Source organism: Pollachius pollachius, assembly GCF_949987615.1.
Source record: "Pollachius pollachius genome assembly, chromosome: 3".
NCBI lineage: Eukaryota > Metazoa > Chordata > Actinopteri > Gadiformes > Gadidae > Pollachius > Pollachius pollachius.
Genome location: NC_136936.1, coordinates 44,390,060 through 44,417,980, shown reverse-complemented (window position 1 = coordinate 44,417,980; position 27,921 = coordinate 44,390,060). Strand labels below are relative to the sequence as shown.

The 27,921-nt window shown below is 44.8% G+C and overlaps 1 protein-coding gene across 1 annotated transcript in view; it reads right to left on the bottom strand.

Annotated features, from left to right (window-relative positions):
- Window positions 1-27,921, bottom strand: part of ube2f (ubiquitin-conjugating enzyme E2F (putative)) — a 47,841-nt gene that overhangs the window by 6,747 nt on the left and 13,173 nt on the right. Inside the window, exons 5-9 of the mRNA XM_079732805.1 lie at window positions 24,088-24,155; window positions 21,827-21,897; window positions 21,151-21,208; window positions 16,101-16,133; window positions 12,737-12,799 (exon numbers count right to left, since the gene is read on the bottom strand). Coding sequence (XP_079588931.1) covers window positions 12,737-12,799; window positions 16,101-16,133; window positions 21,151-21,208; window positions 21,827-21,897; window positions 24,088-24,155 — 293 coding nt within the window. The remainder of the gene's footprint in view (window positions 1-12,736; window positions 12,800-16,100; window positions 16,134-21,150; window positions 21,209-21,826; window positions 21,898-24,087; window positions 24,156-27,921) is intronic.

Here is a 27,921-nt window from a genome sequence, read left to right as displayed (position 1 = left end):
ATTGACCGAGCACGTACACATGGCTAGGAAAGCACACAAACAAGCATGTACGTAAGCACGCAGAGTTAATGATTTGCTTGCACACACAGAAACAAAGATGCACCACTGCATTGCAGAGAAGGAGCACGCTGTGTTCATGTAATTGCAAATCTAAGTCTTTAGTATGCGACCACTTCAGCAGCTAGGAAAAGAGATGGGGCATCAAGGGCTTCAAATACTACCGTGTTCACACTGTATTAGTGCAGTATTTCCACAGTACTACCACATTAATAACAGTATGACAGTCATTTTGTCAGTTTTGTAATTCAACATGCTTTCAAACTGCATATTTGCTAAGGTTTTTTCAAGTTAATTTTTGCAAATTTATACCATCTATCTCACATTGTGTGAGAACACACATCTCCCTTTGGTGTGGCTTACTTTGTTTTGCCCTGCCAAGGGAATATAGCTGCAAATTCGCCTAAAGCTATAATACGGCACAGTACGTTAAACGTCGTCCCTTTAAAGTAAAACAAACAATCCCTCCTGGTGTGTTTCTACATCCTCTACTGGACCAGAACCAACCCTTCCCTTACTACTACTGTAGCTCTGCCAGGGAGATGTTCAATGAAGACTGTGAACCAATCACAATGCAGGCTTGCCGCCATCGCGCAGAATGAATGGTGTGTAGCCAAAACGTTTACTACGGCTGTCCTGTCCCTACTTATGACTCCCACCCCAGGGCAGGACTCCTCCGGAACAGCCGAAGAGAGGAGGAGCAAGAGTCTTGGCAACGGAGCAGCTTCTGTCGCCATGTCTGCTTACTCTTTATCTCAACCGTGAGTATGCTGGTGGAGTTTGTCTCAGTATTATCGGCTAAATCTGGTACATAGTGCGGTGCGGTTTGCATTCGGTGAGACACCCACGTTCCTGGTTCCAACTATGTGTGCGGAAGCAGAAGCAGGTTGGGGTTACAACGATTTTCAGACATGACGAATTGGGTTACAGACCTAAAAGGTTTTGAAGCTGCAGATTTATGCGTTATTCTGAGGCTCTATGGCAGCCTGTAGAGATTGTTGGATAAGCAGCTGGCCCAGCCGGGGGGTGATAAGTGATAATTAGCCCCAGGAGAGAGCTAGGTGTCTGGGCAGAGCAGGTCCCATCAGCTGGGTACGCTTATATATCTGCTACACCAACTGTCTGCCCGGTGCAGGTGGTAAAATGCCCCCCTATATGTCCCCAAGTGACTACTAAAGCCAGATAACGTGATGGGAAGAGAGCCAGCAAGGGGGAGAGTTCCATTAGCAAAAGTTGCGATGATACAAGCTATTCTACAAAAAACACAGGCTGCTACAAAAAACACAAGCTATGCTATTAAGGAAAGTCTACACCAGAGAAAACCAAAGCTATCCTAGTTATAACACACAACACCACAAAAACTCAAGCTATGCTATTAAAAGGCTACGAAAAAATTAAAATAAATAATCACACAAGCTTTTCTACAAAACACAGGCTAAAAACTTTAAGCTATACCACAAAACCACAAATTATGCTAAAAACACAAACTAGGACAATAAAACGATACACAATGCTTACAGGTCCCATGGCATGCTACTTTATGGATGGTTTAATATGGATATTAGTGGGCCCCAAACACAGTATTTGAAGACGTTCCCGAAATTCAGCCATGGTGCAGAAATACAGCCACTACGAGCCAGTCGCACATTGAGCTTTCCCAAAACACGCCGTTTGGGTGTCTGTATCTTTAATGCAAATGAGGAGAGGAGAGGCGGGTCAAGGAGGAGGGTGGGGGTGTGGCCCTGAGCAGCTTGCGGCCACGGTACCATGCGTGGATGTATCGCAATGGCGAGGCGCACACAGCATTTAAGCCGTGTTCTGTTAATATTCTAGAACACACGGGAGTCCTGGAGCTCTATATCTAAAAAATATCATATTATACATAGATATCTATATCATATAATATATATTATCACGGCCAAAAGCTGTGTGAGCCTCCAGACGATATTATGAATCTCAAACGACTGCGTCGTTCTTCCACGTCCACATCAATCTGAAGTAGACTGAACCACGACATGGAGGAGAAAGGGATTGTTGACCGCGGTTGTCTCCCGCCGGAGCCTTGCTGCCGAGGGACCACCGCCTCGGCAGCGGTCGGCGCTTGACACCACCACCTCCTGCATCGGGAAGCGGGGCTCAAGCGGGAGACATTCGCGGGCAACAATCCCTTTCTCCTCCATGTCGTGGTTCATGTACTTCAGGGAGTCAAAGCCAAAGTTCAATTCCCTCAATTCCTTCTCATTCATGGCTGAGATAACCCCCACTACGAGTCTCATTGTGGAAATACCAGAGACGAGAGTCTGACGTGTTATGCGCCATAACACCTACAGCAGAACGGTTATCCAAATAACAATGAAGTGTAAACACTTGCGTTACAGTGTGTGTAATCTCACACACACACACACACACACACACACACACACACACACACACACACACACACACACACACACACACACACACACACACACACACACACACACACACACACGGCGCTTGCACGGTCGTATCTCATTGGCAGACCAAATTCTCTGGGCTGGCAAGGCAGAAAAAGGGGAGGTGGCATCTCCCCTTAAGGCGAGAAACGGGGAAATTCCAAAACGGCGCATCTGAGCTTCATTTTTTCTAAGGAGGAGCAGAATGCCTAGAGCTCGTTTTACACCCAACGAAATTTCTAGCTACTGGGGGGAGCATAGGTAGGCTAGGGGAACTCATATTAATGTTAGAAAACCTCAGAAAGTGAATTTTTCATGCCATGGGATCCTTAAAAAAAACAACTAGCTGATCAATACTGATTTTAATGGGCCAATGCCAATATCGATATAGGGGCGTAAAAAATGACAGATATCGATATATTGGCCGATATTGAAGATATACTGTAGATATATCAAACGTATTTCTATATAAATATATTTTGTATTCTTGGGTTGGAGCAGCTACATGGGATTTGTTGGTCACCCTCCAGCCATGCTTGGGGCCACAGCAATATTGCATTAAAATCATGAGCTAAAGGAACTGATTCACTTTATAAGGGAGGAGGTACAAACACAGAACATGATAAAAAACATTAATAAATCAACAACGTTTCAAAAGTTTTCATATCGGCAAACCACGATACCGATATATCTGAGATAAAATCAGCAAACCAATATCAGGCTCTAGCTACAAGCTATGCAATGAAAACATAAGCAACAGCTACAAACTGAAACACCAAAAGATGCATTTAGTGGGACCAACTTTCGTTGAGTCTACAAATTTGAAGTACACCAATTAAAGTCAGGCTAACCTTTTGTTGTTTATGCCATCATAAATCATTAAAATTTACAGAAACAGATACAGCTGCTCGGCTCATGCCAGAGACAAAGTAAAAAGAATAAAAGAAACGCAACAAGCAATATAAACACAAAGTACAGAATAATATTAACATTGTAACCCTAAATAGAATTACTGAGGCTTACTGAGGCTAAGTAGGTCGATTAGGTGAAGTGATACTTAAGATTTCACACGTCACACACAAGACGTTTGCGAACTGTAAGTAAACTTTGCACTTCAGTGGAACTGCTGTGAAGCGAAAGCAAGCCAATTACCTCTCCCCTCCCGCCTGCTACGCTTACCAGTACCAACGCGTCCCCAGGGTGCCAGCAGACAAATTAAAAGTGAGGGGCCTTTCAAAACACAATTTTTAAATAGCAAAGCACACGGTTAGTAGCCAAAAGAAACAAAGGAATAACACAGGATGAGATGAAGCCACGGTGTGTGCAACAAAGACAGAAAAGGATACCTTTTGTATCTGGACGTGGCTTCTTAAATACAAGCATAAGCGTGCATGCTTATACATTTGCGCAATAGTGCGTGTGAGTGCACACAAACACTGGTCTGTTCACATGCCGATAAACAGTCTTTTCCCCTTGTGTGAAAAGGCCATTTCATGGCAGCCGACCAGAGAGAGAAGAGAGAGATAGTGTGTGAGAAGAGGGAGAGAGAAAACAGAGGAGAGAGAGAGAAAGAGAGATAGAATTGGGAGAAATAAAAGGTAGAAAGAGCGAAGCAATGAGCCATGGAGAAAGTGCAAGAAAGAGAGATAAAAAGCGATAGAGAGGAAGAGCCAGGGGGAAAGAAAGGAAGAGAAAAGGGAGCGAGAGAGAATCAGAGAAAGAGAGGAGAGACAGAGGAAGAGAAATGAGAGTGAAAGGGGGGAATAGAGTGAAATGAGAGAAAGAGTGAACAAGTGAGAGCAAGGTCATCAAGAAACCCCGCAGCTCTGCTTCTTAAGCTCACAATTTGGAATGAGAATAACAAAGTGTTTCAATCATATGGAGCCGTGCTCTCTCCACCGCGCTGACACTTGAAACACCTACTTGGGAGACAGGAGGAGGAGGAGGAGGAGAAGGAGGTGGAGAAAAATGAGAAGAGGAGGAGGAGGAAGAGAAGGAGGAGGAGAATGGGAAGAGGAGGAGGAGAGAAAGAGGAGGGGGAAGAGGAGGGAGCAGATGATGAAAATGACTCAGAGGAGGAGGGACAGGAGAGGAGGTAACCAGGAGCAGAGGAGGAGTAGAAGAAAGGGTGAAAGATGAGGAGGTGGATGGAGTAAAAGGATGAGGATGAGGAGGTGGTGGGTGGAGGACCGCCATACGCGCTGTAACAAAAGCTCAAACCACTGGTCCGTATTAAAGCAGAGCTGTTGATGCCATCACATTGATCACTTTTATGTGTGCTCCATTCACCTTGACGTGTCTAGCCCTAATCATGCTGCTCAACATATGTGATTGATAACACCGCCAACGCCACCCATATTCATTCAAGCTGAAATATCGCCTTGTTCACTAGAGCCGCTTGTTAAAACAAGACAAGGACAGGAGGGGAAGGGAGAGAGGAGAGAGGATAGAAGAGGAGGAGAGGGGAGGAGAGGAGGGGAGGGGAGCATAGGAGGGGAGAGTGGATAGAAGAGGAGGAGAGGGGAGGAGAGGAGCAGAGGGGAGGATAGGAGAGGAGGGGAGAGTGGATAGAAGAGGAGGAGAGGGGAGGAGAGGAGAGGAGAGGAGGGGAGGGGATGGGAGGAGAGGAGGGGATGGGAGGAGAGGAGGGGAGGGGAGGAGAGGAGGGGAGAGTGGATAGAAGAGGAGGAGAGGGGAGGAGAGGAGGGGAGAGGAGGGGAGGGGAGGATAGGAGAGGAGGGGAGGATAGGAGAGAAGGAGAGGGGAGAGAGGATAGAAGAGGAGGAGAGGAGGGGAGGGGAGGGGAGGATAGGAGAGGAGGGGAGGATAGGAGAGAAGGAGAGGGGAGAGAGGATAGAAGAGGAGGAGAGGGGAGGAGAGGAGAGGAGGGGAGGGGATGGGAGGAGAGGAGGGGAGGGGAGGAGAGGAGGGGAGAGAGGATAGAAGAGGAGGAGAGGAGAGGAGGGGAGGGGAGGATAGGAGAGGAGGGGAGGGGATGGGAGGAGAGGAGGGGAGGGGAGGAGAGGAGGGGAGAGAAGATAGAAGAGGAGGAGAGGAGAGGAGGGGAGGGGAGGATAGGAGAGGAGGGGAGGGGAGGATAGGAGAGGAGGGGAGAGTGGATAGAAGAGGAGGATAGGGGAGGAGAGGAGGAGAGGGGAGGAGAGGAGGGGAGAGAGGATAGAAGAGGAGGATAGGGGAGGAGAGGAGGGGAGAGAGGATAGAAGAGGAGGAGAGGAGAGGAGAGGAGGGGAGGATAGGAGAGGAGGGGAGAGTGGATAGAAGAGGAGGAGAGGGGAGGAGAGGAGGGGTGGGGAGGATAGGAGAGGAGGGGAGGGGAGGATAGGAGAGGAGGAGAGGGGAGAGAGGATAGAAGAGGAGGAGGGGAGGATAGGAGAGGAGGGGAGGGGAGGATAGGAGAGGAGGGGAGAGTGGATAGAAGAGGAGGAGAGGGGAGGAGAGGAGAGGAGAGGAGGGGAGGGGAGGATAGGAGAGGAGGGGAGGGGAGGGGAGGATAGGAGAGGAGGGGAGGATAGGAGAGAAGGAGAGGGGAGAGAGGATAGAAGAGGAGGAGAGGGGAGGAGAGGAGAGGAGGGGAGGGGATGGGAGGAGAGGAGGGGAGGGGAGGAGAGGAGGGGAGAGAGGATAGAAGAGGAGGAGAGGGGAGGAGAGGAGGGGAGGATAGGAGAGGAGGGGAGAGTGGATAGAAGAGGAGGATATGGGAGGAGAGGAGGGGAGGGGAGGAGAGGAGGGGAGAGAGGATAGAAGAGGAGGATAGGGGAGGAGGGGAGGGGAGGAGAGGAGGGGAGGAGAGGAGGGGAGAGAGGATAGAAGAGGAGGAGAGGGGAGGAGAGGAGAGGAGGGGAGGATAGGAGAGGAGGGGAGAGTGGATAGAAGAGGAGGAGAGGGGAGGAGAGGAGGGTCGGGGAGGATAGGAGAGGAGGGGAGGGGAGGATAGGAGAGGGGAGAGAGGATAGAAGAGGAGGAGAGGGGAGGATAGGAGAGGAGGGGAGGGGAGGATAGGAGAGGAGGGGAGAGTGGATAGAAGAGGAGGAGAGGGGAGGAGAGGAGAGGAGAGGAGGGGAGGGGAGGATAGGAGAGGAGGGGAGGGGAGGATAGGAGAGGAGGAGAGGGGAGGAGTGGAGGGGAAGCGAGGAGAGGAGGGGAGAGGAGAGGAGGGGAGGGGAGGATAGGAGAGGAGAAGAGAGTGGATAGAAGAGGAGGGGAGGGGAGGCGAGAGAGGGGGGAGGAGGTGAGAGGAGAAGAGGTGAATGGGAGAGTTAAGAAGAGGAGGGGAGATGATTGAAGAGGAGGAGAGGAGGTGAGAGAGGGTAGGAGAGGAGGGGAGGGGAGAGGAGAAGAGGGGAAAGGGGGGAGGGAGAGAGGATAGGAGAGGCAGGGAGGGGGGAAGGGATGAGAGGATAGGAGGGGAGAGGTAGGGGAGGAGGAGTTGGGAAAGAGGAGAGAAGAGGAACACAGATCCGGCAAATGTTGGAGAAATGTACGTCATCTATTCATTTAGCTCTTGGGGTGTGTTTGAATCTTCCAAACATTGCTGTATAGAAGAAGCCCATTGTACTCGGGTGCTGGTACAACTGGTACTGGCCATACACATGATGAGCTATGGTGGGCTGAGATTGCTGAAAGAAGAAGGGTGCCTGGATCAAAGTAGTGATGAAGAGGCAGAAAGTGGAGCTGGATGGATGGCTAAGCGTGCCCACTGCATTAGGAGTCCCAGGGTGTCAGTGTGATGTCACTTCCTATGATGGACTGCAAATAAAAGACCTCAAGCCATCGACGTTCAGGACTAAGTGTGTGTGTGTGTGTGTGTATGTGTGTGTGTGTGTGTGCGCTTGTGTGTGTGTGTGCGTGTGCACTTGTTTGTGTGTGTTTGTGCGTGCGTGCGTGTGTGTGCATGGTGGGCCTTGGTATGTTAGAAGGTTGGGTGAATGGTTATTGATCGAACAAATCGATGAGGCTCAGGTGTGCTAAAGGGTTAAAGAAAAACAGAAGGGAGTGACACAAGAGGTGACAGAGTGGGATTAGAAACACAAAGCACAGAGAGCGAGAGAGAGAGAGTGAGAGCGAGAGCGAGGGCAAGAGCTGGGTGTTGCAGTGGACCTGATAGACTGAAGGGCAGGATGTATGACATCATACAAATGGTGATCTAAATACCTAATCTGTATTAAAGCACTTTGTAAATGTACTGTACAATTAGCTAGTATATAAATAAAAGGTCATTATTATTATTATTACTAGAGTTTTCGCACATGCAACGCGTGCGCTCAACCTCTACTTGTAATTAAACCCATAGCAATAATGTGGAAACCCCAGTCGATTATGTAACAAATTTCTGAGCACATAATATAATAACATTTTGCCCATAATTTCACAACATACAACATTCGTTCACCACAAATGACTCTTAAAAGCAGTGCCAACATTTAAATATTTTTAAACCATTCAGCGAACAAAAGGCAACAGGCTGATTATCATTTAGGAGGCCACTCAATGACATGCAGAAGCGTCATAAACACGCCCACTGAAGTGGTGTGAGAAATACAGACTTTCTACTCCTCTAGGTAATTTACATTTCCAACGGAGAAAATACTACCTCAGGGGTAGTATTATTCAGGAAATTTTCAGGGTACAAATGTCAGGATATGTTGTTCACACATAAGGCCCATCAGGAGAATATCAGGACAAACACCTGTGTTTGAAAGCAGCTAGTGTGTGAGCATTTGATTACATTATACAATTAGTAAATTTATGGTAACAGGGGTAATTGTTCAATGGAAAGTGTTGCATACTATGCATGCAAATCAATTATTAAATAGCTTTTACTGTTGGCTGAAAAGTGCATAGACATTTTAAAATGCAAAGCAGCTACTATTGGTTAGTTGAAAATAATAATCATCATTGAGATTAAATATGTCTTCTGTGTGCTTCCGTGAATGTGTCGCTGCCTTTGTCTTGACGTGCGGTGTGTGTGCGCGTGTGCGTGCGGTTCCATGTATGTTCGTGCACGTGTTCGTGTGTGGCGGTGTGTGTATGTGCGTGCTTGCGGTGTACATATGCGTTCGCGCGTGCTGTGTGTGTGAACTGCAGGCTGCTTGGCAAATGCGCACATCAGTGACTTCACTAACTCGTGCGACAGGCCTGCTATTATAGTAGTACGATTATTAACAACAAATCTTCCTTCCTGCCACAATCAGACAGTACCAGCCTGTAAAAGGAAAACCTTTCATACATAAAATACTATAAATCCCTATTCCCAAGGCCCATTCAACGACCGGGGGGATATTCTATTTACAGAAAGAGGACGAGTCTCTCAGGGTTAATGCAACCTATTGATAAACTATGAACAGCAGAGACTCGGTATGTTCGAGCTACACACCAGGAACATATACCACTTGAGGTTCGCCTGCTATGTTTACCAGTAATACTGCATCTCTCGAGGGCCAGCACACAAATTAAAACCAAGGGGCCTATATACAAACATCATACATGTCTCCCCATTGTAATGAGCTTGCTGCCAACTGTATACATCTGCATACTGTTTAATCTATGAACAGATGCCAGTGCATACTGGGCATGCAAACAGCAGTGATCGCCTCGTGATGGAACGAGGCGCTCGCTAGCTAACGTTCAATGGTGAGTATGGTTAGTAGCGAGCGGCTAGCATCAGGTGGTAAGCGTCGACCACCTGCTTGTGTTTTAAATTGTGCTCGTGTCTCCTTTGAGGTAACATTCAAAACAGAAGGTGTGTCTCCTGTAAAATCAAACAACTGAAAGGGAGTCTAATGGAAATTTCCATAAGACTCTTCAGACATGGAAGACACTGAACACACTGAGACCCCTTAGCTATTAGTACAACCATTTCACTGTTTTACAAGGAATTAATACCACTAATACCACAAGCTACATTGGAAGAAAGGACCAGCTCTACCTTCAGCTTTACCGCCTACCACTGTTCGGGGCAGACTACAGTGCTTCAACCTTTGTATGCTTGTCGTGTAGAGTGGCCTCTCTGCAGTGACTCCCTTTATTTTGTACTATTTTAACCCTTTATTACAATGAACCTTCCTGGGAAAGGAGTCTCGCTGGTCCGGAGATGAATAAGATCCTTTAAACCAGCCAGGCGTTCCAGGCTTGGGGAACAACAACAGCTCATCATCGGCTGCATCACACTCCTTTCCTCGTACATTTTCGATCGTGCTCCGACATATCATGATCATGGCTCACCCCTCTTTTTTCTTAAAGTTCTTCCTCGCTCGGGTTAAAAAAAACGGTTCTAATATCTCAGCAACCATCCTGGCTTGCAGGCTTTTCGTGGTGCAGTGGCGACGTCACACCTCGTACAGATGGCTGTAATTGCGAACACAGCTCACATAGTTCCCTGGCAATGTGTTCCACTGCTTTTTCATGTTCCTTATTGCCATCTCGCAGAACGTCGGGGGATTTGTAGCATTATTACTATTGGCACATTACCTTTGTGTGCACGCAAGGCCCAGGGAACAGTGCGCCAAGGACCCAGCACCCGGGGGCAGGGTACGTGCGGCAGAGTGTGCGTCCACCTACTGAGTGAAGTAAGTGGCTGCCCTAACAGCCCTACGTGTAAACAGGCGGAGATGTTTGTGAGCGCGTGGTGCCTTTCTGTGTCAACCGTTGTAGAATCCAGATGTTTCTCTTGTGTAAACAGGGCCATATACATACAATTATAACTGCCAAGTGAGCCTTTCCCTGTTCCTACCAACCGTCTTCCCCGTTCTGTGAACGGACCAAGCTTGCTCTGTGTGTTGAGCTATAAGCCGTGGCTCTCTCTCCTTGTTATGTTGTACGCTGCTGACACACACAGTGGAGGTCCACTCTGCACCACCAGCAGAACTGACAGAGCCCTCCAACACCAATTAACTAAGAACACACACAAACGTGAACTAGCGCCACTCACACACACACACATACAAACACAGGCGCTCTGACGCCCATGGCTCCAATCAACCACTTCATTCAGGCAAAAAGCACAAAGGAGAGCCACTTGAGAAGCCCCCCCCCCCCCACACACACACACATGCACAGACACACACACACACTCATACACAAGCGCACACTGAGTAAAAGGCTGCGTTCACTAGAGTGTGTATGTGAGACACACAATTTTCAGACACGCATAACCAATTCACAAAGGCAAACACATACACAGCCAGCAGTTGCAGAAGTTGCAGGGTAGCTCTGTGGGAGTAGGTCAAAGTTAGATAAGACCATGTGTTCTGTTCATCTGACGACAGAGAGAGAGAGAGAGAGAGAGAGAGAGAGAGAGAGAGAGAGAGAGAGAGAGAGAGAGAGAGAGAGAGAGAGAGATAAAGCGAAGGACAAGGAGATAGAGACAGAGAAAAGCGACAGTATCAATGGCTGTTCAGGTAATATGTGTGGTTACATTTACAGACAACACATTTAATAAAAAAGAACAAAACTAAAGTATGAAAAGATATATTCCCCGGTAGAATGTGGAACATTCATCACCATCTAAATCAATACTTTCCTATAGTTCCTCCAGGTGCTCAATCGACCATGAAAAAAAAGAAATCAAACAAATAAGGTCTGAGGTTTGCAGTGTGTTAAGTAACGATTCAAAATAAGCTTGTTTAAGCATTCCGAAGGAACTAATGGCTACCCCAACCCCCAGCGTGACTAACAGTAGTTAGTGAAAGGTAAATTAATTAACTGGATCTAAACGGAGCTCTCTACTTGTACAGCCAGATTGATGCAGCAGCTCCTCTAACAATGTCTAATGAACCATGGTTAGCAACACAGAATCGGGTCTCTGTGTGAGTGTGTGTGTGTGTGTGTATGTTAGTGTGCTTGCGTACTTGTCTGCATGCATGTGAGAGACCGATAGTGAGGGATTGAGTGAGTACAAACTAAACCCTGGTTATCCTCACACACACTTGGACATACCCCAATAAAATCATAGAGAACCTTAATGAGCTGAAACTGCTAGGCTGGCCGGTATTTGCTCCTGCAGAGACGGGCGGTTTGGGGATGAGAGCACCACATGCTGAGAGGACTTGGAGAGAGTCTCTAACGTTTGCTGATAAGGGGGTAGCCTCGTCTTTTAAAGCATCCAGATGTCGAGCAGAATACTGAGGCTCAACGCTCCTGCTCAAGCCGAATGTGTTTTGAGGACAGATCAGAGAGAAATAGCTTCTTAAAGGCCTGAAGAGGGAAACACACTGAATAGTCTGGTGAATCAGTACTTTCCCTTTGCTCAGAACTGGGGATGGGCACTGGAGTTCACTTTCACAGTTGAGTAGTTGCAGTAGATTATTTAAGACTTGAGTACGTGCAAAACAATACAAATGCATCATGCTCGCAAACGAGGTGATGCAGGTCTACTTGTTGTCTGCCTCCGCAGGTTTTATTTTAGATGAATGTGCAAATGATACACTGAGCATTCAACAAAATACTTCTACATGTTATTCTTTCTAGTCGCCATATCTAACATTTCAGCAACCTGAGACCAAAAAGATCATTCAGTTAGTCTATAGACACTTTCAGCCAACTATTAATGGGGTTGTCCTTGTGTCTCTCATCAATGTCATAGTGATGGTAACAGGGGTACCATCACATCACTACAGTCACTGCTATACAGACTGTCAAGCACAGTTTAGTGATGGTTGAACAGCCCAGTCAAGGCCCTGATATACTTCCAACTGAATTGTAATTTGCTTAGTTGCAAAGGATGTGGAACATCTACCGAATACTACAGAAAATGCCAACTTTTCATCGGATTGCTCCAGACTCGCCATTTCTGCTGCTTCATCGAATCTGTTTGGTGTGTGCGTTTGCGTGTGTGTGTGTGTGTGTGTGTGTGGCGCGCGTGTGCGCTGGCTCCGATTGGCTATCATGAAACATGACTCTGCCTTAGCCAATCATAATTGCTTATCTTGTTGTAAACCCACCCAGTCTCCTCACTAGCAGTTTGTGTTTGGAGCCAGGGGTGCGTTCGGATTACGCAGTTTATTCAATCAATTCATAGTAACGCACCACATTTAACCTGCATTTAACGTGCATTTAACGTGCATTTAACGTACAGTAACGGTAACGGTGTTGTAACGACGGAAACAGTAATTAGTTAGATTACCCCGTTACTGAAAAAATAACGGCGTTACCTAGCGGTGTTATTTTAAACGGCATTATTACAAACACTGGATATGAAGCAGTTTTGTGTGGCAGTCAGACCGTACCTTGTCCCTCAGGTGATGTTCTGCAGCGTCGATGTTCAGTGGGTCGTCAAAGTTCAGCAGGTCCTGCATCACAGGGTCAAGAGAGGTCAACACTTGTTCCGTAATCAAGGATACCCTATCTTCAGTACAGCTCAATGTGTCGATTGTTAAATTATTCATAAACATCTCAAGGGAAACCTTCATTGTTCAGGTTTGGAGGACGTAGGGTTATTGTAATTAGCTGGATAGGATCACTTCCTGAAACAACCATTGTTTAGTAAGGGAACAAACACCACAACAAGCAATAAAAAGCACTCTATTAAACACTTTAGTGCACACAACAACACTCTTCATCACCGACAGGCCTGCATCCTTTGTTTTCAATACAAAGCTAGCTAGCGAGCGAGAGAGAGAGAGCGAGAGAGAGAGACGATGGCCACTGGCGGTTTGGTCGTGTCACCCTGGATTTAGCTATCGATGTAAGCAATACATTGCAATTATGCAGTTGCCGTAGAGACGCCGCGTACAGGCTGGGCGAGGCCAGACTTGAATTGCTATTAAAGAGCTGAAGCAATGGATGAGCCACAAGCTCGTCTCCTTATTAAACGTTTAGCCCGAGAACGCAATACGTGTCTCACTGGGAAGGACGATAAGGCTTGATAGGTGACCCCTTACAGACAACATTGACGATCGGAAAGGAGAGGCATTTCACTAACAATTGGACCTTTATTTCAATTAATTGGAATCAAAACAAAAATGGGGAGGTTGATGTGGTTTTAGGGGTGCATTCACACCTTAGCGGTTTGTTCCGTCTTTATGGGGCGTTTCCCCCGACAGGTCGGTTTGTTTGGTGTGAACGCTCAATGGAACTCTGGTGTGGTGCGGGCAAAACAAACAAACACTGGCCTGCTTGAAAACAGGGGTCTAGGCCCGCTTCCAAGTGAACTCTGTCTGGGTTTGCAAACTTGAAAAAAAATCCTGAAACTGCACGAAGTTGCTGTTGATCCATTGTTATTGTCCGCAAAAAGAAAGTGTTGTGAGTTTCTGTCCAGTAGAGGAGCGACCCGCTTGGCCGCCAGGCATTTGTTTACAATACAACGTTTGTTTCGCCAACAAAGTCCAGTGTGACCGCTCACTGAACCAAAGAAAAAATGAACGAAAGTATCCTCTTCTGAATCGGCCCACACATCAGACTACTCCTTGTGGTGCTCTTGGAGGGACGCCGGGAAAACTCCCATCTATGGCCTCGGATTATTTCATGTTTGTTTATTGCTTGTTTGTTGTATGCTTGTTGTTATAAATTCGGATGACTCTTTATTCTGACTCAGTATAGACAGAAACGTTTGACATAGCAAAATTCCAACAACACTCAGCTTTCTGTTTTTACTTTTCGAATATTAAAGGGATTTTACAATGACTTCAAGCTGTGAAAATACTCACTATCTGAACTACAGGAATACTTGAAACTGAATGATGAGGTCTGAATATAAAAAAAGGATAGATGTAATTTCAAAACTTTGATTTGCATTCATTTGACTCATAACTTGTGACTGCCATAAATTTTATGTGGCCGTTTCGTCTTCTTTAAAGGCGACATATTATGAAAACAACACTTTTCCTGGGATTTGTTTTGGGTCTCTGGTGCTCCCACATGCATGCAAACTTTGAAAAAAAATCTGTACATGACTTTTTGAGTGAGATATGCATTTCTGAGAGTACCCCGCCCACAGTTACCAAACAAGCGAGTCAGTTTTGGCGCGGACTCCTACGTAGGAAGGGGGCACATTTGAATATTACCTCCCACTTCCCCACCCCCCTCCAATCAGAGCATAGCTCTGATTGGAGGGGGGTGGGGAAGTGGGCAGTTCTGCTCCCGGATTACACCCGCTGGAACTGCCGGACGGAGCTCAGTGGCAGTCCGCTCGGTGGCAGTCCGGCAGCTCAGCTCCCAGAGTACAATCCCTTTCTCCTCCACATATCCGGTTCAATATGGACTTCAGAGAACTAAGGCCAAAGTTCCTTTCCCCCAATTCTTCTCAACCATGGCCGAGATAACCCCCACTACGAGTCTTTACTTGTTGTGGAAGTACCAGAGACGTCAGACGCATTCTTTATGATTCATAATATCATCCTTGGCGCACATCGTTTTTGGCCGTGATATTAGATATAATATTATATAAATACCTATATATTATATTGTATTATTATTATATTATATTATATAGAGCTCCAGGAGTCCGCACACGGCAACAATCCCTTCTCCTCCATGCTGTGGTTCACTCTGACGGCTCATTGGTCAATGGGCAACAGCTCATTTGCATTAAAGCTACCGACACCGGTAAGAGCGCATTCTGATGGGACTGAAACAGAGGGGAATAGCGGTAGGCAAGTTTTTTTTCCTAAAAGCTATTTCCATCAAACAGCTTCAAAAACATGTTTTCTGGAACTCATATACTATGTTTACTTGTTGGGAAAACACCATAATATGTCTCCTTTAAAGCCTGCATTAACCCCGGATCAGTTCTTCTTCCAAGCATCCCAATTGATGACTCGGTTACAAATTATTTACTATCAACTAATTTCGATATAATTCCAGTCAATTTAATCACCACCCACTTAATCCCAATTGATTTCAGCACAACTCACTTAATCCAAAATGATTTCATCGCAATATATTTAATCCCAAATGATTTAATCAAAAGTCACTTAATTCCAGTTTATTTATATCCCAATTTATTTAAATCCCAATGTATTTAATCACCACTTTCAAAATCCCAATTTATTTGAATCCCAAGTAATTAAATCGATTTCAACGACTTGTAATCGTGACCATCCCTGTACCCAATGATGATTATCTGTAACCATTAAGAAACATTGGCCTTCCCAGTAAAGCTCCAGAAGGCGTGAGGATGAATCTCATTCTCAGTAAATTACTTTATATTATCTGAACCCTGGCGTGGGCTCTTCATCATTAGAAGGAGGGTCACTTCCCCTCAGGAATTAATTTGAGCCTGATTATGGCTGCACACCCTAGACACACAATAGCCAGTTTTGGCCTAGGCCGGCACTGTCCTATTTTTACACTGTGTTCATGAACATTGATGCGTTTTATCTAGAAGCAATTACAGTGAGTATATGATTATACATATCCAATCTCAATGAGTAGTAAATATGACTTAATTGACAAACGCACATATTTATTTTACCCATGTATCAATTATTGACTACTTTCTTCATTAAAAAGAATGTGTGTGTGTAACATTAAAATTGAAATGTCACACAAACAATTTCAAATTAAATTGGACAACCTATTCAAAAATATAGTCCAATAGTACTATTGAACTAATAATTACCGCTGATAGAGAGAGTAATAAGACAGACTTACTGTAAATAAGGAGTTCAGACCCCAGACAACGTCCTGAAAAACACAGAGTGACGACATTTTAAGGCATGTAAACATTACCAACACAACAAGTTGAACCACGACAGCAAGAATAAACACTGAATATTATTTTTGGAGCCCGAACTGTTTGTTAAAACAGGGTTTATTAACTGTTTATTAAACAGTTAGGGAAAAATAAGGGAAAATACCAGCCAAACAAGAAACCTACAGTTTACTCAAGTAATAATTGAGCCAGTTGGTGGATCGGAGTAATGTGTACCCTTCAGCCCCTCTCTCTCTCTGTCTCTACGGCCGTTCAAAGTAATTGAACATCTGAATCAGCAGGAGGCTCTAAATGCCATCCCAGATTGGCTTCTGCTCCTCCTCTATGGTGGCCCAATGGAGCCCAGAACAACACAGGAATAATTATGATGAGATCACATTAGCTCTGCCCGACTGAACACAATAAAGCATTTTAGCATCTTAACGCCCCGGAGGCCGTAATAAGAGAGGTAATAATGTAGGTAATGTTTACCTGTTTACCTACTCTCATTGTGTATAGACATAGTTACTGTATTTATTAGTAGCTTCCCTCCTCTTTACACTTAATTAATCTATTGAAGTCTTGTACGTCAAAATGGTGTCAGGGAAGATAAGGGAGGAAGAGGAGCAGAGATGAAGGATCACGAACAGCACAACAAAAAAAATGGACAAGGTGGATCGCTGGGCTTTAATGTAAAGTCTTCGTCTGAACGACCACATTAGCATTCAAATTGAAAAACGTTTGGAAACGTTTGATAAGGGTTTTAAATTAGTCCAGTGTGTTTCGCATGAGGAGCTTGATGAACGTTGTGTGGTGTGTTTGCTTGCAAGAAAACTGGCAGCTAAAGTGGGTTCCGGCCAAGTGGAAGATTACTAAATATTGTCTGACACTGATTCAAGGAGAAATTGAATTTGACTATTACAGTGACAATGTCAAAAACACATTAAGCATGAAATATATGAAATAAAAATGACTACATTATTCAAACTAGATTCAGGGACATACTTGAGTAATATTAAAATAAAAACAAGTATAAATAAATAGTTTGTTGCCTCAGATTATACCATAACATGTATATGTGCAATTATAAAGTATAGATAATATATAAATAATATATTATATTGTACAATGTATTCAGACCTACTTTCTATCCACTCTGCTCCTCTCCCCTGCTCTCTTGATTGGTTTGAACGACTTCATGGAGTACTCTTCATTATTGCAGTTGAGTCACTTTTTTGTTTCTGTTTACATGGTGTGTGAGTGTGTGGGTGTGTCTGTTTGTGTATGCGTGTGTGTCAAAGTATGTCTGGTGCAGTATATGTGTGGGCATGTTTCTGTTTAGGTGTGTGTATGTGTGTGTGTTAACCTATTTGTGTTCCAGTTTAGGAGAGTGTGTACAAAACGCAGCCAAATGGAGTCATCCGGTGTTTACCCGTTGACGCAAACAGAGGAATGTGTGAAACTGAGTGTTCTGAATGCAACTCTACTCTGCCGTTTCCCCTAAGCTTCACGTCATACATAAACAGGTTCAACTACAGTACATCAACGGCTAGAACCAGTTCTACTGTAGACCACCAGCCAGAACCAGCTCTTCTGAAGACCACCAGCTAGAACCAGCTCTACTGTAGACCACCAGCTAGAACCAGCTCTACTGTAGACCACCAGCTAGAACCAGCCCTACTGTAGACCACCAGCTAGAACCAGCTCTACTGTAGACCACCAGCTAGAACCAGCCCTACTGTAAACCACCAGCTAGAACCAGCTCTACTGTAGACCACCAGCTAGAACCAGCTCTACTGTAGACCACCAGCTAGAACCAGCTCTACAGTAGAACACCAGCTAGAACCAGCTCTACAGTGGAACACCAGCAAGAACCAGTTCTACAGTAGACCTAACCCCTTAACCTACAGTAAACCTCCAGCTAGAACTGGCACTACATTAGACCTCACTCCTTCACCTACAGTAAACCTCCAGCTAGAACTGGCACTACATTAGACCTCACCCCTTCACCTACAGTAAACCTCCAGCTAGAACTGGCACTACATTAGACCTCACCCCTTCACCTACAGTAAACCTCCAGCTAGAACTGGCACTACATTAGACCTCACCCCTTCACCTACAGTAAACCTCCAGCTAGAACTGGCACTACATTAGACCTCACCCCTTCACCTACAGTAAACCTCCAGCTAGAACTGGCACTACATTAGACCTCACCCCTTCACCTACAGTAAACCTCCAGCTAGAACTGGCACTACATTAGACCTCACCCCTTCACCTACAGTAAACCTCCAGCTAGAACTGGCACTACATTAGACCTCACCCCTTCACCTACAGTAAACCTCCAGCTAGAACTGGCACTACATTAGACCTCACCCCTTCACCTACAGTAAACCTCCAGCTAGAACTGGCACTACATTAGACCTCACCCCTTCACCTACAGTAAACCTCCAGCTAGAACTGGCACTACATTAGACCTCACCCCTTCACCTACATTAAACCTCCAGCTAGAACTGGAACTACATTAGACCTCACCCCTTCACCTACAGTAAACCTCCAGCTAGAACTGGCACTACATTAGACCTCACCCCTTCACCTACAGTAAACCTCCAGCTAGAACTGGCACTACATTAGACCTTACCCCTTCACCTACACTAGACCTCCAGCTATAACTGGTGCTACTTTTGGCCTCCTCCCATTGTTGAATCACTCAGAATATTTTTGGTACATTTGGAGAAAACCTGAAAAAACGTTTCTACAATCTTCTCAATTCAAGTCACACAGAACTTTTTTTCTGCTCAACTCTAAGGAGATTTGATTTAGTTCAGTCCCTGAACCAACTCAACCACAAATCTCAAACATAAATAAGAGAATAGTTTAAATTTTCTGGTTTCAATGCCACGGTTTGTTCTCGTCCAAACCTATACGACTACAAGAACTATTGTAAACAAGCTCCTGGGTTACTGAGCTGCTGGGGAAAAGTGAATGAAAAGTGAGAACATGGAAATCAAGTATTTGATATATAAATATAACAAAGTAGTTGTTTTTAATCAAGTGCTGAACACTGCCAACACCTGTCCGACTGCAATGGCGTTTGCTGGAATACAGAGAAATAAATTGCTATCTGTATAAATAAATTATGACTTCAGGACAGCGATGATGGAAAAAGGGACGGAAAGGCATAGGGGTAGCCGTTGTATATACATGCATATATATACACAAGTATATACACAGACAGACAGAGACACAGACAGACAGTGAGAGAGGGAGGGAGAGATGAATCATCATTCCGTCTAGAAAACCTGACTTCTCAATGGTCATTATTAGAAGGAAACCGATTGTGATTTACCTCCCCGGAAAAAAAAATTGTCTCGGCTGGGTGTTACCATCTGCTGCTGTAAGCACCATACTGAACGGCAGCAGAAGCAAATAAAGAACTACATCGATCTCAGTAACACAAAACACCATTACTTAACCTCATGTGTATGATCGAAGAAAGTACCAAATATCCCAAGGATACTTGAAATTCCCCTCAATTCTGTAACCTCTGTTGTGTGTACAATCGAGATGCCTTCTGTCTTACCAGATAACAAAAATCCAAAATCCATGGTCTGGTCTCTTGTTTTATCAGATCACAATCCCAGAGGTTCCCTTGTTTGACATCAAACCTCTTTATCTCTTCTTTCCTGCCTCCTTCTGCCACTCCCTCTCCACAATGCCTCTCATACACTTCCTCTCTTCACTCTTTACGACTCTCAATCCACTCTCCCTCTCTCTGTCCTTCCCTGTCTTTCTCTCTTCATCTCTACCTCTCTCTCTCTCTCCATACCACTCAATCCCTACCTCCTTCACTAGCTCTTCCCCCTCCCTCTTCATCTGCCTCTTCCTCCATATCTTTCTCTAGTGGCGACAATTTTCCAGCAGGACAACCGATCAGAAGGAAAGGTCAAAGGTCAAGATGCATCTGGAAACCTTGGGGTAAATGGTTTGGAAGAGGGTGGGGGGTGATGGGCGTTGCGTGGATGAGAGGCAAATCATTTGTCTCAACTAGCATGTGTCAATAGACGCCACCCGCACAATTCCTTGCTGAAGGGTGGGTTTGGTCCTTGTCAATGAACACAGGAAGAGGGGCGGATCCCAACAAAAATAATTTGTGATTGAGTTATTAAGATGACACATTGGCTCTAATTTGGTGAAATTGTTTTCAAACCAATATAGATGCCCTGTCTCCATTTAATTGCATACTCATCCATATAGAAGGGTCTTTCCCTGGAAGAGACTAACCAAATAGAAACCAGGATATGTGGACTAATGCCGTGGAAAGAAGAAAGAAAGAGAGATTTTGAAAGAAAGAAAGGGATCAGATCAGACATGAAATATCAAACTGTTCTGCCAGCTTTAAGGACATTCTTTATCTCATATGAACCTAAAAACACTTGCAAATGTGTCCTAAAAAGGTAATTAAACACATGTACATATGGGATTCTTAATTTAAAAACCTTTTAAGATATTTGTTAAGAGACTCAAGGTACTTTTATTTTAAGAGCCATCTCCCTGATGTCATTGTTAACATACTTCTATTCATACCCGAGCAAGTGTTCTCTGAATAGAAACCATTTGCAGGATCTAACCATCAGGAAAGCATAATGCACTTTGGTTAGTATCCTGATCTGGCTTAACCCTTACTCCCTGAAGAGCAGCTTTTTCCCTTTCATCCACGGAAACTATGTGATGTGATAATGGTCAACATTATCATTTGGGGCAGCACATCAGAGTTGAAGCACATCTAGCCAAACATTTCTTTCTACTTTATCTCAGGCCAAAGTTAACAACAGATAAGATGTTTTTGCTTTATGCGCTTACCACCTGTGTCAAATAACTTGTCGAGAACCTGCTCACTGTAGTTCTCTGACTACACCCAGCTCCTTTGTGGGCACTAAAATGTGTTATTTGATTCAATGCAAAAAATGTACGGCACAAAATATATAGTTTTATAATAATAATGTTGTTTACCTTGAGTGATCGGGTGGGGGCCCAGCCTGTGCCATCGATGGAGTGTTCCCGCAACAAGCTACACGTACAGAATAACAGGTTTAATACTCACATCCACATTCAGACAAACCCCTTGCTTGCACTTTAATGTATGACGGTGTGTTAGGGCCATTGTAGGTTAAAAAATACATTAAATACAGAGCCATTTCCTCTAACTGATTATCATATTCAATGATTACCAAATCGACACTTTAGCCAAAGAAGTTTGTTTTACTTATGGCCTAAGGGAATCAACGCATTTTATCCTCTTCGGGAACACTAAGAAAACACAGTATTCTGGAAGAACATGTTCAAAGCCTTCCAAGGAAATCTCAGTTCTCTGGAGGCATTTTGGATAAGGCCTATTTCGGGACATTTGTGATTAATTTTCTCGTTAATGTACAACTTTGGTATGCAAATTCGGAGTTCAGTGTGGTTACTTGTATCATCCTGAAACCACACAATATTCATAATAGAGCTTTAGAATGAGAATAAGTTAGCTATCTGAAAGTTGTGTTTCTCATCTCCATCTCAAATTAACAATAGTTATCATCAACAGCCGAGACAAAACAAATAAATTGCCAGAGTAAAATAACGACAGAGTCAGTGATTTGGACGAAAGAAGACTAAATGTTTGGACTGAGCGGAGCGTAGTTACCTCAGGCAGATCTCGCCAGTCTCAGCAATGTTTGGGTGCCATATTCTGGTCAGACATTTCACTTTTGGAGGCTGAGAGAGAGAGAGCGAGTGAGAGAGAGAGCGAAAGAGTGAGAGAGAGAGAACCGAGATGAGGGGGGAAGATGAGTGAGAAAGAAGGTCAGGGAAGAGAAACAAATTAGGAGATATAGAGATAAAGTAATGAAAGAAAAGTCAATGTGAGATAACAGACACTTTGAGACAACAGACACTGAGGACTGATAAAATGAATGCTTCCTCTGCTCTTCATCTTGAACATACAAGAGACTGTCCCCCCTGAAGCAACCTTCCTGCATTTCAGCAAAAACTCCTTGGATGCACGGGCTAAACTAACACAGGCATTCACTTCTTAAGTACTGGAAAGAACTGTAGCTTACCAGACAATCAATCACCATTTTAGTCAGGGTTTAGGACATCCTATTCCACTGAAACTGCTATGACCAGAGTGGTAAATGTCCTTCGCATTACCAAGGACAGCAATGCAAGCTCCCTGCTGCTGCAGCTTTTCCCCTTTGACACAATTGACCATAGCATCGTCCTTGATCGTCTTGAAAATTATGTTTCATGAAAAGCTTGGCTCTTCTTTGTTTTAGATCTTTTCACATAAATGGAACATAATTCTTTTTTTTTTGTGAAGATTCATAATTGAAACACTGCAACCTAAGCTTTGGGAGCAGCTATGGAATTAGCTTTCACTGTTATTCCGACAAAGCTCAAATCAACATTCCTTTTAGATCAAACGAATCCTCCCAGATCAAGTAGGTTGAATCTCGCCTGATTGAAATTAAAAGATGGATATCGCAAAACGATTTTCAGTTTAACACAGGGAAAACGTAACTGAGATCCATTTTGCCCCGAAGCAACAAAGAAACACATTTTGAGGACGTCACACTGTGTTTGGAGAGCTTTGATGTCTCCATAAGTTCCCGTGTCAAAATCGTTGGTGTGTTGTAGGACTCTTCCCTTTCTTTTGATCAGCTCTCAGTACAGCTGGATCCTCCTGTTAGCCAGCATTACCTCTGCTTCATATCGGTAGGTGCCAATCAGAGGTGCCCTACATGTTCCTTGTCCGCCGTGCCCAATTTCACCAGACATCTCTGTTTTAATGTGTTGATATGATTGTGACTGGACGCCTAAAAACCCCTGACGCATAGCATCTTGCTTACCAGCCAGCATCCAATCACCACGGACAAAACACATTTTCAATTTGGTTGACATTGAATTTAAATTTTGTGCGTGTAATACTACTATATGTCCATTATGGCACCCATTGCACTCCCTCCAATCCTTGGTAGGAGGGATCCCCCACTCTCACCACTCGTTCATTCTCAAGATCTCGTGCCCTGGGGTTTGGGGATGTCATAAATACGTGACCTGTAAAGCCCTTTGAGACTGTAACTGTTATTAAGGGCTTTGCAAATGAATTGGACTTGACCTGACTTTATACTCGATTTATTTTTAAATATTGTGATATTCACTCACACAGTAAAACACGCAAAAATGTCCTCTCACACATGCCCAGAGTAACACTTGACACACGTACGTGTAAACATTACTGTGATTTGCAAGTCAGGTGAGGATACGTCCTGATATGACACAGAGAGGTGCAATGTTGTGATTTTCCGTGGTAGAACACAGAATAAATATTATACTGTTTATACTCGTCACTTTGAACGATCGCAAGTGCACTTGACTATTTCCCCATCCGGTGGAGCCAAAATAAACCCCAGTTTCTTCATCCCACGTACCAGCGTGACGCATGCATGGACGATGTTTTGAACCTCAGTGAGTCGTTCTGAAGGACTGAAGCGCATTTCACTTAAACTTTCAGTTTCAGGGTTTTAAGTGGTCCTGAGCCAACAATGTTATCGCTTCAGCATTAAAAGGGTTCAACATGGAAATCTGTGGTGGCAGCATTATTTAATCTGTTAATGCTCTATAATGTTATTATATACAAGTTAGTATCAATGTTTACAAGTGAACCCTGTAACCTTGTAAAATACGATAGACTAGACTTAAATATAATAGTGCAATGTTATGTGGTTTGGTGTAATACCTCCACATAAAGTAATAACAATATGTCCCCCAGCAGACAGTAACATTTTCTAAATTGGTGTGTATCTTCATGGATGTTGGAGACACTTGGATGAGAACACAGCAAGGGACACACACAGACAGAGAAGGCAAGCAAAAAGCGGGAAAGATGAAGGCTTCGTCACTCACCACCATGTTGTAGGCTTCTGGGACGTTGATTTCAAACTGGAATCTTCCACTCTGGTAGTAGCCCTCATCTGGAGGGTAGAGACATAGGGAGAGAGAGAAATAGACAGAGAGACAGAGAGAAAAGAGTATTGAATATTTATTGTGTTAGTTGTCAGTGTATGCCAATGAAGCCCATTGAACTGACACATGAGGCCAAAAATTGACTGTGTCAGACAAAGATAAACTACCTCTAGTAAACAGGAGGAGAGGTCTGGTACTAGACTCTTTATAGAAGACGTATACATCACTTCCCTTAGCCAAAGACATATTTTGATACTCTTTATTTTTAGTATACAGAAGTGACTGGAATGGTTGGTGTTCGTTTTTTCCCCCGCGTAAAATCCCTCCCTCTCTCGCATTAAAACAAATACACCATCTTCAAATTATAATGACTCAATTAGTCATCATTAGTAGAAAAGGGCTGTTATCTGATCTGACTTTGTGGAGAACACTGCTCCCAACAGGCTAGACTCATTCATGAAACAATTAAAAAGTTACAGGAATCAGCAAAAATAATAACGGGTGCAGAACTTATGCCCCTTCCACTCAGGAAAAACGTTAGCAGTTAACTTCTGCTAAAGAAGATTGGGAAACAACAGAGGAAAACGCATTAGCTGCAGTGGCATTTTTAGCAAAGTCCATATCTGTCTTTATATTAAAATTAGGAATTTAAAAGGCAAATAGTGACCACTATTAAATAGAAGATAGAGGGATATACAGTAACTACTATTATTAGTAGATATATCATAAAACCCAATGGTAACCAGGGGGCCAAGCCATATCAAAATATACACATAAAGAAATACCATGACTCAGAACAAGTGGAAATGCCTTGAAAATATGTGCGCTGTGTGTGGGAAAGATTGAGTGGAGTACAAGGGAAACAAGCCTCAATTGACCCCCCGCGTATCGACTGACTGCACATGGTTCAAAGATCCGGATTTCTAGCACTGCGGTACCACACACAAGCCACCTCCGGTGTCCTGAACAGCCCTGGGTAATTGCAGTGCCAGCCGTTAAAGCCAGGGACTGCACAGCGCTCACAAGGGAAGGAAAGTCAGTGGAGATGGACTGTTAACACCGTCAACCTTTAGGGATGACGGTACACCGCCACCACAGTCAGCACTCTATGGACCCAAGTGTAGAATAAACTGTAATTGCCAACTTGTTCGTTTCCGGGCATGTCTATTTGACCACTATTTAATGATTTAGAAGAGGCTTTTATCCAACAACAGCATCAGCTTTACAATCCATAACTGTTCCTTAATACCATAGATAGGATGGACGGGGGAGGGATGGTACTTAAATTGACTTTAACAAATACAATGTATTCTATATTTCCTGCAATGTCAAAGAAAAAGAAGCAAGAACATTTTCCGGGAGACACTGGCATTCCAACTCTCAAGTGAAGCTACGGGTTAACATTTTCCTCCAACAGCAAATTGGGCTTTCAATAAGCCTTGCCATTACCTAGGAGTCTTGTGGGTCGCACCGAGCAGGACCTAATTTAGAGCCATGGGATCGAAGGTTCATATTCCTTAGAGGAGTGGAAAGGGATTCCTATTGAAAGGGCTTTCTATAAGGGACAGGCTTGGGCTTGAAAGCCCTTAAGATAGAATGGTGAAAAGGGTTCCTGCTGTTGTGTTAAAAAAATAAAACTTAACAATAAGGGTACATTAATTAACCATTAGTCAACATCAGCCAGTAATAAGAATAATTATAGAGCAGTATCATAGGGGTTAGGGTGACGATAATGGTCAGGAGCAGTGGGTTAACCCTAAACATAATAAATATGGTATGAATGAATACCTTCGTTAACATCAACAGCAAATGTATGGTCAGCAAGCTGCACTAACCCCCACCTTCTTCTTGATGGGTATGTAGCAGAGAAACTACCGGATTGTTGCTACAGTTGCTAATTGCTGTAGATAAAAGTATTTGCCAAATGACTGTAAGGGACCAGAGGGCGCAGTTAGCACCACCTGTGAGAGCGGGACAAAGGCGTGGCTCATCTTCGGGCCAAACGCAGCTGCCGCAAGTGATAATGATTGCTCGAAGTCACTGAGATGCGGTCTAATCATATTTGCTCTCTCTTGCAGAAACTCCTTCCTAAAAAGCAGCTGGCAAGCTTAAGATCATTATGAACCCAGCAGGAGTTGTTGTTTGATGTTTGTTTTGATTGTTTAACAAGGTCAAAATAAAGTGGTGACTGGACGCCTTCCTAGAACCAGCGGCAGCTTGTCCCTAGTGGAACACAGCGTGCTGGGGTTCTTAAACCTTCTGACATTAGCAGTCTAGTAGAGAGGTACGAATTAAGGCAAAATCGACCACATTTATCCCTACCCTATATACCACGTAAACAACCCACACAAAATAATTGACATCACAGGTAAGAAAAACGATACAAAAACGTACATTTTCTTTTGTATACTATTCTACTATTTGCGCTTTGGCATTTAGAGAGGGGAAGACACAGACACACATAACTTTCTCCCTAGCTTTTTTAAAACCACAATTGTATCAATGGGAGACGCAGAACCAAATCCTGCTTGTATCACAGGTTATGCTTCACTTTGAGACATCAATTAGACACACAGACATGCGGCTTCCCAGCTAGAGAGGGGACTGATAAGCTTGATATACAACCTCTCCTGTCCCTATATTCTTACATTGGTCTCTCTTTCCCGCTCTCTCTGCACTATATGCTCAAATACACACATGGTCACCGGAGATAAGGTTGTCCACTCCGGCATCTTGTCACACAGTACAGAGACAACATCGTCAGGCCCAGCAAACACACTGCCGTGAGTTATAGAGGACAATACAGACGGAAGGGCTGGAGGTGTCTCACATGGGGAGAAGAGGAATGGGGAGGGAGGGAGGGAGGGATGGAGAGGAGAGCAGGAGGAGGAGAGAGGGATGGAGTTGAGGAGGCGAGAGGGATGGAGAGGAGAGGAGGAGAAGAGAGGGATAGAGAGGAGAGGGATGGGGAGTAGAGGAGGAGGAGGAGGAGGGAGAGAGGAGAGGAGGAGGAGAGTGGGATAGAGAGGAGAGAGATGGGGAGTAGAGGAGGAGGAGGAGGGAGAGAGAGGAGAGGAGGAGGAGAGAGGGATGGAGAGGAGAGGGATGGGGAGTAGAGGAGGAGGAGGAGGAGGGAGAGAGGAGAGGAGGAGGAGAGTGGGATAGAGAGGAGAGAGATGGGGAGTAGAGGAGGAGGAGGAGGGAGAGAGAGGAGAGGAGGAGAGAGGGATGGAGAGGAGAGGGATGGGGAGTAGAGGAGGAGGAGGAGGAGGAGGAGGAGGAGGAGGAGGAGGAGGAGGGAGAGAGGAGCGGAGGAGGAGAGAGGGATAGAGAGGAGAGGAGGAGGAGAGAGGGATGGAGAGGAGAGGGATGGGGAGTAGAGGAGGAGGAGGAGGGAGAGAGAGAGGAGAGGAGGAGGAGAGAGGGATAGAGAGGAGAGGGATGGGGAGTAGAGGAGGAGGAGGAGGAGGAGGGAGAGAGGAGAGGAGGAGGAGAGAGGGATAGAGAGGAGAGGGATGGGGAGTAGAGGAGGAGGAGGAGGAGGAGGGAGAGAGAGGAGAGGAGGAGGAGAAGCGAGGGATGGAGAGGAGAGGGATGGAGAGTAAAGGAGGAGGAGGAGGAGGAGGAGGAGCGAGGGAGAGAGAGGAGAGGAGGAGGAGAAGCGAGGGATGGAGAGGAGAGCGTTGGAGAGAAGAGGGATGGAGAGAAGAGGAGGAGGAGTGATAGGTGGAGAGGAAAGAGAGGAAGAGACAAATAGAGAGAAATGGAGAGCAT